Genomic DNA, 13,363 nt, shown 5'->3' with positions numbered 1-13,363 from the left:
TGTGAGAAAATTTTTGTAGAGGACAAAGTATCTGCAGAGAAACTTAAAAGGCTGAGACACTGAAATGGCAGCACAGTTGTCTTGGTTTGAGACAAGTTAGGAGGTTGATGAGTTAGGACAATGGTTCATCCTCTTCTTGGCTGCCTGAACAAAGCTTACTGAGTTCCTGTACAGGATGCTTTACCCAAAAGCTACCAGAACAACCATGGATATTTACAGCTGATCACCACTTTTATAAGTGGAGGTGCCCAAGCTTTAAAGTTTCCCCTTCCATTCCCAGTTTTCTGCAGATCACACTGGAAAACTTCCCAAGCTGTGAGTCACGGGAGGGACACAGCGGTCACAGAACGGGGGCCCTTTCCCCTTCCAACCTCACAAACTCTTCCTTTGCCCACAAAACCAAGTCCCCCTGGGGGGAAACTCTGTTTTTGTGCTTTCCAAGAGTGTCTCCTGTACCTGACCATCCCGGGAGGCAGCGGCAGTAGCCCGTGGTGGGGTGGCAGCCGTCCGCGTGGCTGCAGTCACAGCGCTCGGCGCAGTCCAGGCCGTAGGTACCGTCCTGTGGCAACAAAAAACACAACACCCCGGAGATGATGGCAGCTGGGAGTTAGGGGAGAGACAAGTTAGGGTCAGCCCAGCCCTCAAAAAGCAGCCACAGACCTCTCCTGAATCTCGAGGCTGTTACTAATGTAAAATACTTGTGGCGTTTGGAACGTGTCAGCATCCTACACTTTCATTCTTTCATTAAAAAGGGGAAGATAAAGAATGAATTATGCTCTCTTGGAAAATCCAAGACTAAAGCAATTAAGTCTCCTTTCTGCATCAAACCCTGAGATCTCTGCTTGTGGGTCAAAATGGGTACCACATGGAAGCATAATTTTAAAGAAAATGAGTAAAAACCATTAAATTACAAGATACCTTCAGTGTGAGGTTCACTGCATAAATAAAGCAAACTATCACTTTGTTTTGATTAGAAACTTTTCTCTTGATTAAAAATATTTCTCTCTGCACTACAACATATACTCCATCAAAAACAGATAATCTTTGGCCATGGAAGAGTTCACAAAATGAAACATTTATTTTTTACCTATGCAACATTTTTTGAACCGATAAGAGACTGAAGTCACGAATTGAGTCACCCTGTTGGTGTATTTATATTTTCATGGGAAACATCTAAACGTTTGAATTTTCTTTTCTTGCTGCTTCCATAGAAGCTGGCACACAGATTTGTGGATAATTTCACACAAAAACAACCCAAGAAACAGAGAAGAGCAGATTCTTTGCAATCTCCAAACAAGGCAAAGTACAACAGTCAACTGATCTTGAATAAAAAGCATCAAAACCAAATTAAAAAAAAAAAAAAAAGAGCATGGAAAAAAGGCCAGTATAATTTACAGTAGTACTTCAGGGTTACCCACAGCAAAGGCAAAAAAAGAAAAAAATCATGTCAGGTTTAAACACCCATAATTTACATTCAAAGCTAAAAATTGGTGTCAGTCACATTAAAAATCTAAATAAAACCTATATGAGAATTAATCTGCTGCTCTTTGATGTTCATGCATACATTTCAACCGAGTGCCACAGGATTTTTTCTATGTAACTGCCAGTCTTTCAAGTCTAAAGTAGAACAAAATCTTACATTACTTCAGTGTAAGGAGCCTTTCACTCATCTCAACAATACATTTTTATATACAGAAAAAGAAAAGATTAAGCATTTCCTTTGCATATAATCAGATTTGGAATGAAAGGAAATCCTCAAATATGCTGTTGAAAAGCAGTATTTTTAGCCTGCTATGTACTTGGACTCAAGTCCATACTGTAGTTCAAATCTTGAACAACAATCTAAGCAGTGATAATAATGTTCTGAAGTTACTGAAACAAACTGAAATACATTGATTTAAATAAAGTCTCTGTTCAGACAAGAAAAACATTTCAGACAACTGATAGTATTTGAACTATTTTTTAATAAATTATTATATTCATTATTATTTGAATAAACAGTTTCTGTTTATTCCCCTGCTCTGGAATTTTGAAGCAGAATTTGCATTTGAAATAGGTAAATGTTTATGGCCATTGTTTGATACAGATGGAGGGAGAAGAGGAAGACAATGAGCTTGGGCATACTGAATTATCTGATACAGAAATGCTTTTAAGCTTTATTTTACTAAGTTTGGGATAGTGATGCAATTGCTCTGAAATGGTACATGTCTTTTTCAAATGTCAGTTTTGCAAGAGCTACTGCAGCTTGGGAGGTCTCATCACCCTTCAGAATCAGGCACTAAGTGGTAAACAAAGCTGCTTGAGGAAACAGAAAAATCAGTCTTCTGATGGAGATGGAAACACTGCACAGGTGGTACTGCCATCAGCTTTCCAGAGTATATTCCATTTTCTTTGCCACTTCACTCACTACAGGAGTGCTTCATCTTAAAACCAAAAGCAAACACCTAAAAAAATCACTCCTGAGTGTTCCTAGTGCAGTTCAGCAGAAAAAGACTTCATTGAAAATGGAGTGATTTCCAGTTTTCTGCTGTAGTTCAGCTACTCCCATCATATCATTGCTCAGTAAAGCTTGTCCAAACTGAAAGAAGCTTAAATGTGATATTTACAGGGTGTGTGTTCCCTTCAGGTGATTCCTCTGCAGTTACATCAAACCAACAACCTCCTCTGCAGAGACATTGCACAAGTTAACAGGGGAAGGGAAAAGAAGGGCAGAGATCAGTTTATTTTATAATTAGTTCTGTTAAAAGCTTTCCAGAAAATTGATGTCCATCACTGAAAACAGTGGACCCTGGAAAAACTCACTTTTTATAAAATATTTTTCAGTGTATAAAATAGAATTGAAACTGAAAAGTTACACAATATAAAACAAATCCACGTGGAATTTTACGATTTAAAAACTTCTGAAATTATGGATTTGAATTTATGCATTTCATTTCCCCAAAGCTGCAGATTACAAAGTGAAACAGAACTGATAAGGAGCATGCCACTGTCCTCAAAATGATTTCTGATTTTCCAAAGTCAGGGAGAGACTAGAAGCCCAAGCCCCAGTAGAAAAGCAAAGACCTGTGATGGAACTGGGTGTAAGAGTAGCTCACTTTTCACTGGGTGTAAGAGTTCTCACTTTTGACTGAGAAGGAATGAAAATTCTTTATTCATACTGTAACACAGACGTAAGGAAAAAAGTAATTTAAAATACTTTTTATTTCTTTACTTTTACTTAAAATTACTTTTTTTAAAGTAATTACTAATTATTTGATTTGGGGTGTATTTTTTGTATTTTTCTGTCATTATTTACACTTCAAAGTAGCTGGACAGTAGCAGTTTGATAGCATTTGATGAAGAAATGTTAGAAGAATTGTTAGTGTCTGTCCCTGACCCTGCACCCCATCCTGCGTGCTCCAAAGGGACTCATCCCCATGGAGACAAAGAATGACAGATGCCCCTCCCTGCCCAGTATTCTCCTGCAAAAACTCAAAATTCAGTGGAATTATTCAACTACCTGGCAAGGGAGTTCACATTTCTCTCCCCTCCATCCTGGGGCACAGGTACAGGTGCCATCCAGAGCATTGCAAGCCCCTCCATTAAGACACTGGCAGGTCAGGTTACAGCCCAGTCCCCACGTGCCACTGGGGCAATTTATGGAGCAATCCACACCATGCCAACCTGCCAAAAAAAAAAAAAAAAGAAAAAAAGAAGGGATTAAAGTCAGAAATTGATCAGGTTTTCCTCCATTCCTCTCAGAGGATGCTTCATGTCTCTGAGGTGGGCAATACTGGGGTAAAATTCACTGCAGGATTTATCAGCTGCTTCAGCTGAGGGCTTGTCCAGGCTGGAACAAAGGTGTTCAAAGGCACCTTGTAACATCTGTGCACAGCACACATCTGCAGATGGGTGCCAACAAGCAAAAGAGACTGATGGAAGATCTGAAATGGAAAAAAAGACACCTTGACATTTCACTGAGAAGCTCTAAACTACACTGAGGGTGTTAAGGTGTAGCCTGAAAATAATTAGGAATATTTTCCCTAGGCTCAGGCTGCTGCTTTCGTAATTGTTCCACCAGCATTCAACTCAGACAGTCCTGTAACATGGTTTTAACATGTATCTAAACAAAAAAAAAAAAAAAAGAAAAAAAGAGAGAGAGAAAAAATAAAAGTATTGCTCAAACTGGATTCTCTGAGGAAACACAGAAGACCTTTTAGATGATCTGTACTTCTCTCCAAATACAAAAAGAAATTTAATGGAAAACAGCTCTAAAATGCAGCATTCACCACTGATCATGCCTGATAGCAATGGTCTGCAGACTGGATAGACTGGGATGTGAATAGATTTTTTAAAATGTGATCATCCATTGGATTCAAGAGGAACACTGTGAGGCAATCAGTCACATACTACCATCACCAGTGACACAGGCCAAGTTTCTAATTTTGTACCTTGTTTACAGTAAGTGGAGGGAAAAAAAATTCTGCACTGAGACTGATCAATAGGCTATGCAAAACACATGCACAGAAATCAGGCTGCCTCGTGCTTCATTGATAACTTCAAATTTAGGGGTCATTTCAGGAAAAAAAATGCATTTTTTGTAATTTAACTAGTTTGTAACTAGTTAAATTTTTGTAATTTAACTAATGTAATTTTTTGTAACTTAAATTGAGACACTCTCCCTCAGTTGTCTTCCCAGGATTTATTATCTTCCTGTGTTTACATGACAAGTACCTATGTTCAGTTTAATTTTACTTTTTGCTGTCCTCTTTCACTGTAGTGTGATTGAAACTGCATGGGCACAGGAAGACAGGACTCTGCATTGCCCAAGGAATATTTTTATCCTCATGACCTGGCTGCTTTGCAGTATCAACCTGATCAGAGTTAAATTAGCCATACTGTCTCTGGAAAGAGCAGAACTTTCACATTGGCTGCATAGCTGATTTAACAGTGTCAGTCCCTGAAAAATTTAGTGGCTATTTGTCCAGCAAACTCTATTTAGATGGGATCTTGGGAAGGAATTGTTCCCTGGCAGGGTGGGCAGGCCCTGGCACAGGGTGCCCAGAGCAGCTGGGGCTGCCCCTGGATCCCTGGCAGTGCCCGAGGCCAGGCTGGACACTGGGGCTGGGAGCAGCCTGGGGCAGGGGAAGGTGTCCCTGCCATGGCAGGGAGTGGAACTGGATGGGATTTAAGGTTCCTTCCAACCAAAACTGTTACAAATCCTCCAAAACCCTTGGTATAAATAAACCCCTCTAACACTGTCTTTTCTGTGTCAGCAAGTCAGGCATTGGTTTACTCCTGGTCAGGGTCTGTGTTTGTGTGGCTGACAAAATTCTGGCCTCCACACAGATGCAGACACAAAACTTTTTCACTTATTTATCCATTTTTAGCAAACAAAGAAATTATTATTCATTGGTTCTAAATGACGTAATTCTCTTTCATTACGTAGCATTCTATCCTCTATTGGTAATTGGTTCCCCATTTCTCAGGCTAATTAGTCTGTATTTTTTACTCTTTTTATTATCATTTCCACGGGTAGGGAGTTTCCAACACACACATATGGAGTCTTAGTTATCTTGTCGTCTTCCTCATCTTCTGGCTTCTGCAAAATGTCTGTGCAGCCCATAAATTCTGCACTTCTTATATTCATTTTAAACAACACATCTCTCTCTCTGTCCCTCCCCCAGGCTTTGTTCATTGAAGCATATCAAAATTAGCTACAGAAAACTTGAAGTTTCAGTAACTTTTCCCAAGCATTCTCACAACAGCTGCATACGACAAACTTTGCTAAATTGTGGCTAAAAGTGATTCAAAACTACCACACTGCTTATAGTCAACATACGGGTTATGATTAATTAAAAGCAAGTTATTAAAAGTTAATGAAAACCATTAATTAAAAAAATAATAGAAGAGTTATGTAATTCCAACCAAACCGTTCTGGGATTCTGTTTGATTTTGATCAGGAATGCTGACATCAGATAAAGGGTACACCCCACAGACCTCATGACAGAGCAGAGAACAAGTTTTCTTCCCTGAGAACACGTTTTCCTTGTTTTCACCTCCCAGAGCAGCAGAAGCATCAAGTGCCTGCTTCTCATTAAGTTTCCTCTTCTCTACTTCAAAAACCCAATTTCGTTTTACAGTTGCAGGGAAATGAAACCCATCTGAGGGGACACTTACCTGCTTTGCAGGCACAAGAGCCATCCACAGGTGAACAGGTGGCCCCGTTCTTGCAGCTGCACACAGAGGAGCAGTTCACTCCATATGTCCCAGGGAGACAAGGGGTACCACAAGATGCACCCTGAATTATTAAAAAAATAGAGTCTAAAAACCGTCTGAGGAGGCTCGGACAATACAACTGACTCAAGTGATACAAAAGCCAGGAAAAAACACAGCCCATGCATGTCCTAGGCTGTCACTAAATTATCTTTAATTTAGGAGAGAGGGACATCTTCATGCTGTTGAAGTATTTTTAAGTCTTTTTAATAAGTATTAATTTTCTACGATTTGCTGTGAGAGCTCAAGTCACATAGCACCTGGTTAGATCAGGTGGATCAGTGGACAATAACAAAGAAGCTCTTTATGAAGTCAAAACACAGTAAGAAAGCAGTCTAATGGTAAATTATGTGGGTATGTAAAATATTTTTAAGAGCTAATTTGGCTGACGTTTTCAGTTATTACTTTCACAAGAACAGTCATACTGTAAAATGTTAGATTAGCATCCAAAGCACATGTAACAGCAAATGTGTGTAAAAGTTGCAGAATAATCTGTCCCGAAGTATAAAAAGAAGTGCTTTTGGCTTAAGTTTCTGTAGATGGAGCGTGAGGAGTTGATGACTGAAACCCATCATTCCTGCCTTTACTTACACCTTAACAGCATTCTTATCAACGTCTTATAAAGCAAATAACCTCTCCTTCTAAAAATGCCTTCGTTTCAGCAGTGAGAACCCACCAGAAATGCTGATTTTTCAGGGTCCCACACCCCAAGCAGTGCTACCCAAACACCCTCCCTTCCCTTGTACCGCGGACGAGGTGGCACCCTGAAGAATTTGCTGCACAACTGGGGCCGAAAACTGTGAAACTGTGAAAGCGAGACCTCTTTTACCTTAAATCCAGGGGCACAGGTGCACTTGCCAGTGACGCTGTCGCAGTCAGCCCCGTTCTGGCAGCTGCAGATCTGCTGACACGACTCCCCGTAGAAGCCCGGGGAACACGTCTCGTTGCAGTACAGCCCAGACCAGCCTGGCTTGCAGGAGCATTCCCCAGACATGGGGTGACAGCTGCCACGGGTGGGGGATGAAAGGTTAACTCAGTAATTCAGGACTAAACACGGCATAAGTATTGTTTTCTTTCCACAGGACCAAAAAAACCCTTCAAAAAACCCCCAAAAAACTCCACAAAAACCCACAAAAACCCAAACAAAAAAAAACCAAACCCAAAAAGCCAAAAAATCCACCCCCAAAAATCCCAGAAAACCCAAACAAACAAACAAACAAACCCCAAAAAACAGAACCCAAAAACACCCAAAAACCCCCCCTGTTGCAGATGGGTTGCGGGAAGGGTCTTGCGTGAGATGATTTTACTTCCCACAATTTGGTGTATTTATATAAAAATATGTTCCAATTAGGAAAGGAAATTTAACATTATACACATAAAGACATTTTGGGATGACATGGAAAGAAATGAAGAGGTATCATTTTTCTCTATTTGAACAGAAACCTTGCTGAAACACAGTTTTTACCATAAGACAAATATCCACGGATACAAATACTAAGAGGATGAAACCATTAAATTCCCCAACATTTGTTGTTACATTCCCACTCTAACAGGATCATTTTTGTAGCCCTACAGAAGCTCAGCAGCACACTGTCTGAGAAACATGATCAAGAAAAATAGCATGGCATCCAACAGGAAATAAAAACACAGCACCCCATCAGCAAAGCAAGAATGTTCTCGTCATTAAACTAGTTTGGAAGAGGACAACTGAGAATGGAAAAAAAACATCAGCACTGGGCGGAAGCCAGCTATAGCATGAGAGCAGTGACCTTTTGGGGAGTATCTCCCCTCTCTGCTGGCCATACCTGGTGGCAGAGCAGCTGCCTCTGTACCTGGAACAGCAGTTTCATTGAAGGGCCACGCAGACAGCTGCTGCCTCGTAACAAATGGACATCATCAGCTGTGCAAGGATATATAGGCTGGGAGAGGGGACACAATGGGGTGCTCTGTAGCACTCTGGCAGACAAAGCATTTGCTTAATTCTCACCAAAGGAAAGCCTCAGTATCCAAATCCAATATATTTACAATGGGAAGACTGTTTGGAGATATTTGCCTCCCACTGATTGAAGTGAAGCTCCTTTAAGAGTGCTGGAAGGACCCAAAAAAAAAAAAAAAAAAATCCTTCCTCCAGACAAATTAAATGACCCATGACAAGAGCCTGGTTTTGCAAGACTTGCTGACTTTGTGTGTGGGGGTGTGTTGGAAACTGAGTATTTTTCTGACCATTTGAAAGTCTGAAAAAATACCTGCTGCACTTTTAGACGCTGTAACATTACAACAGCAATTTTTGAAAGAGCTGCAGTGTAACACGGGAACACAAGAGCAGTTACAACTGCTTTTGGACTTGAGGGCTGCCCTTGTCCAAGTAAGAGTTTAAAAATTGCTGAAAACAACCATTGCTAATCAGGGAAGGCATGGATTGTGAAAGTTGGAACATCACTGTGTATTCTGCTTTCCGCATATTTAATGCACACACTATGGCACCATTAAAATTTGTGGGTTTTTAAGATATTAAAATACCTTTAACAGTGTTGACATAAAGTGAGAGGAAAGGCCTTTTCATGCAGAAATGGTTCAAAACTCATGGTGTTCATTCTGACCAGCCCTGGCTATTTGTTATGTGCATACCAGCCATGAAACAAGATGAAATGGAGCTATTCTCATATAAAACACAGGCAAAATTATGAAGGCACATGATGCAACAAGATAATCAGGTTTGTCTCCTGTCCTAAAATCCTGTAGGACTCCGAGTTCTCATCAGTGAAAGAACACAGAACAGGGAAAATTTAAAAAAAAAAATCAGTTCACAACTAGATTGTTGTTAGGATAAGAACCAGAATATATTCATAACATAAATTCAGTAGCACTGGCACTTTACGACAGAAATCCCGGTGTTCATGGAATCCTGTAAATTCCTGACTGGAAGTGTGGTTTGTTGTTGAGCTTTTTTTTTTTTTCCCCCTTCCAGGAGAGGGGGAGCCCACACGCATGAGGAAGCACTGGATATGAGGCAGAGGCATTGATATTCTGTGCCTCCCAGTGAGTGTCACTGAGGCGCCCTTGCCCATGTATTGATTGATACCAAAATTAGTATTTCTGTGATTTGTAATTAGATGTAGGAAGCCAAAGCACTTCTGGAGGTTTTTGATGGGTTCTCACGCAGTTATCTTAATTGGCAATAATATTTAAATATTAAGGTAGGGATATAAAGAGATGCTGGGAGATACTGGCAGTATATCCTCTTTTATTCCTGGATGTCTGTTCACACTTGCTGGAAATACAACCCTCTTCTGTACAGAGACAAAAAATTTACTGTGGGTAGTTCATATTATGTATTTGAAGGACAAATAGGTGAAATAATGATTTTTATACGCTTCATTTACGTGTTTTGCTTTTAACCAAATTGTGTAGCACCCTAAAAAATAAATATAAATATGAATAAATACAAAATTTCCATTAAAAGCTCTTGCACCTGCACATACAGGCTCATTAGAAAAATGGAAAATTAAAAAGCCCTAATCTTTACTTTAAAAACAGAGCCAAACAACATGAAGCAAACATGAACTCCACCAATAAAACTGCAATCAATCCTACACAGGTATCTCAGAAAGGGCATGAGACAAGAAAAAAACAAACCCACTAGTGCTCATGTCATGAATAAATCTTAATTGCAGGCTGAACTGCACCAAGGGTGCTGGTACAAGAAGGTTTTTACCTGTTGCTGTCCTCTGGGCTCCTCAAACAGATTAAAATCTCTCAAGTATAACTATTTTTATGCTCTACAGAGCATTTAATAAAGGCTGCTGGTACAACCAAGAGCAACGAAGGGCTTTCCTTTCATCTCCAGGAGCTGCTGTCAACCAACAGAAGCAGTAAAATCCCTACAGCTCAGCCTACCCAAAATGCAAGTCATGAATTTTGTCAAAGCTGTTTTGATGCAATTTTTGTCAATCATAAAACAGTAATAAAAAACAAAGAACGTGCATTTTTCAACTGTGTATGTGGAGAAATATGTAAAGAAAACATAGTTGTATTCTGGAACTTACATACACTTTCTTTAGAGCAGTAATTTTTGGAGCTAAGCATTTGTTTTTAATTATCCTTTCTGTTCACTTCTACATTGATTAATAGCAATAACCTATAGCTCTACCAATAGCTCCTCTTGAGGATATCTAAACCAGTGATCACACTCCGATGAAAAAATCTGTCATGGTATCAAGGGCCCCCAAAACAGAACCCCAGACCTACAGACACACACAGTTTATTTCCAGAAGGAATTCCACCCCTTTTTTTGCATGCCCTGAGATTGCTTTGCTGCTAAATGAATTAGTGCAGTGCTTGTGGCAGGCAGGAGAGGGTTGAGGGTATTCCCTGACATGGTTATAGAGTTGCCTCGTGGCTGACTGACATCAAGAAGGGAGGACAACCTGGCACAACTGGCTTCTAAAAAGATTTTCAAAAGATACTCAAAACGACTCAAGTGCCCACAGGGAGTTTTGTCTTCTACATCATTACCCTGATTCCTGCTGTTTATGGTCTTGGGCACATCCTGACCCAAGGGGAACCAACTTACACGTATGTACAATAGACTTGTGAAGCAATGAAAATATTTATTTTTCTCACACATCATGATAATGAATGAAATTTCATAATCATGAAATATGGTCCAGCACCTTCAGGGCTGTTAAGTGCCTTTGGATTTGTCATTCAGAGGGGGAAATGTCCAAAAAAAAAAAAAAAAAGACCAGCCAAATGCTGTTGTTTACTTGTGAACATTTGTGATCTGATTTGACCACGAGCCGTCTCTTCCAGTGGTATAAATGAAGGAACAGCTGCGTGGGACATGAATCAGAAGTAATCCCTGTAATATTAGAAATGGTATACAGTGCAATGCATTCCTGTCAAACCAGGCTGCTGCAACAGTCTGCAGACAGATTTTCTGTAGGGAAGTAGCAAACTATAATTCACAACACAACAGTCTTTGGTGTGCTAGCCTAATCTGAGGGCCCTGCATTATAATGCCATTTATTCCTGACCATACTGCCCAAACAATAAATTGCTTGATTTTACATCAAAACAACTCTCTATTTTTTTTCAAGGTATTTCAGGCAAATGGGATGAGCAGAAGCACAAATACACAACTGTAAAAGTATATGACTGGAAGGGGGAAATTATTCAGCTTGTTGTCGCACAGTTTGCCAACAAAAAGTGTGTTGGACAACTCCAACAAAACACAAAATAATTTTTCACAAAGAATTAACAGAGTAGCTATTTCCATAGATGGATTTAACATCACTGCAAACTTCCGACTAAAGGCTTTTGTTTTGTCTATGAGAAAAAGTGCCTCTTCTATTAATGTAGAGCAGCATTCTATGTGACACTCAGTAGCTCCTGTAAATGACCCTCACAGCTACTCTCAATAGCAGAAATTTAAATCGTGCTCACAAACCTTCTCCAAGGTACTGTTATTAGTAATGCAATTAAATGTAAGTGAATGCACAATGACCACAGTATCTAATCAGAAGAACTGTTTTGTAACAAGAGAAAGCTGTCCACAATTGTTCTATAAATATGCTGGCTCGCCTCAACTGACATCTGACATCCCTCCCTCACAGCTGAAACTCTGTCTGCAAATAACCAGTTTTTTATATTTTCATAACAATACGCTCAAATGCTGTCAAAATCCCCAAAAACTCAAAGAACAGGGCTCATCCCTCCCTCCTGAATGAGGAGAGATGTGTAAAAGCTAAGCTAATGGGAATCACAGAATCACAGAATTATTAGGTTGGAAGAGACCTTTAAGATCATCGAGTCCAACCCATGTTCTAACACCTCAACCAGATCATGGCACCAAGTGCCACAGCCAGTCTTTTTTTAAACACATCCAGGGATGGTGACTCCACCACCTCCCTGGGCAGATGATTCCAGTATTTGACCACTCTCGCTGTGAAAAACTTCCTCCTTAATTCCAGCCTGGATCTCCCTTGGCGCAGCTTGAGACTGTGTCCTCTTGTTCTGTCTGTTCTTGCCCAGAGAAAGAGACCAACCCCCAGCTCAGCACAGCCACCCTTCAGGAAGTTGAAGAGAATAATAAGGTCACCTCTGAGTCTCCTTTTCTCCAGGCTAAACAACCCCAGCTCCCTCAGTCGTTCTTCGACTTGTGTTCCAAGCCCCTCACCAGCCTCATTGCTCTCCTTTGGACAGGCTCAAGCATCTAAAACTATTTTAATTTGATTTCCAGGGATTGGATTTTACCCGCTCACTCAAAAAAGCTCTTAAATGACAAAAAATGAACTTTTCCCAGATTTACAGTATGTACTTATCCCAGATTTACAATAGCTAAGGCTTTTGAAATTTTGTACTAAAATAAGTCACCCACAGAAATTCTTATATAAAGAGACAGAGAAATGTCCAAGCTCCTCATGCCCTAATCAGAAGACTTTAAAGATCCATTGATTTCAATTAATTATTTCTCATCTACTGTAAACCAGAGTAAGTAAGAGGCAGCCCATGTGCACTGACTTTATTCAGTCACAGTGAGCAACATAATGATTTATTCAGGTGGCAAACATTGATAAAGGTCACGCTTTGTCTTAATATTTATTTCATGGGTCAGAGACCAAACACAGCAGTGAATATTATGATCAAACATGCTTGGAAGTAAAAAATCCAAAGCATCTTTTGGGTTGGTATTTTCTTTCTCATTGTAGTCAGAGAATACCAAATACTTACAAGCCTTCAGCTGCTTCAGTTTGCATGAAAGTATTAGGAAAAATCAAGAAAATACCCCTTTTCAGCTTATATTTTGATTTCTTTGTTCTGTTTAGGAAAAAACAAAGCAGGGTAGAGGGTGCAAAGCCTACCTCCAGGTGTTGGGCATGTGGCAGGGACACTTTTTATCACACTTGAGGCCATAAATCCCCTCGGGGCAGAGCCTGGTTTCACAGTGCTGCCCAGTGTAGCCAGGCTCACAGAGGCAGGCACCACTGATGTGGTAGCACTTCCCACCATTCACACACTTGCAGGTCTCTGCACAAAGCAGCCCATAGCTCCCCACTGGGCACTCATCCTGGCACCTGTGAGGTAAAAAAAAAAACAACAAACAACC

At 40.2% G+C, this 13,363-nt stretch overlaps 1 protein-coding gene across 2 annotated transcripts in view; it reads right to left on the bottom strand.

Annotated features, from left to right (window-relative positions):
- Positions 1-13,363, bottom strand: part of MEGF10 (multiple EGF like domains 10) — an 84,945-nt gene that overhangs the window by 27,411 nt on the left and 44,171 nt on the right. For both annotated transcript variants that reach the window (XM_038124938.1, XM_038124937.1), the window contains exons 9-13: positions 13,119-13,331; positions 7,085-7,259; positions 6,160-6,280; positions 3,500-3,663; positions 457-559 (exon numbers count right to left, since the gene is read on the bottom strand). In XM_038124938.1, the coding sequence (XP_037980866.1) occupies positions 457-559; positions 3,500-3,663; positions 6,160-6,280; positions 7,085-7,259; positions 13,119-13,331 (776 nt within the window). The remainder of the gene's footprint in view (positions 1-456; positions 560-3,499; positions 3,664-6,159; positions 6,281-7,084; positions 7,260-13,118; positions 13,332-13,363) is intronic.

The sequence above is a fragment of the Motacilla alba genome, chromosome Z (genome assembly GCF_015832195.1).
Source record: "Motacilla alba alba isolate MOTALB_02 chromosome Z, Motacilla_alba_V1.0_pri, whole genome shotgun sequence".
Lineage (NCBI taxonomy): Eukaryota > Metazoa > Chordata > Aves > Passeriformes > Motacillidae > Motacilla > Motacilla alba.
The sequence above is the reverse complement of the archived record's forward strand: the minus strand, read 5'-3'. Positions and strand labels throughout refer to the sequence as shown.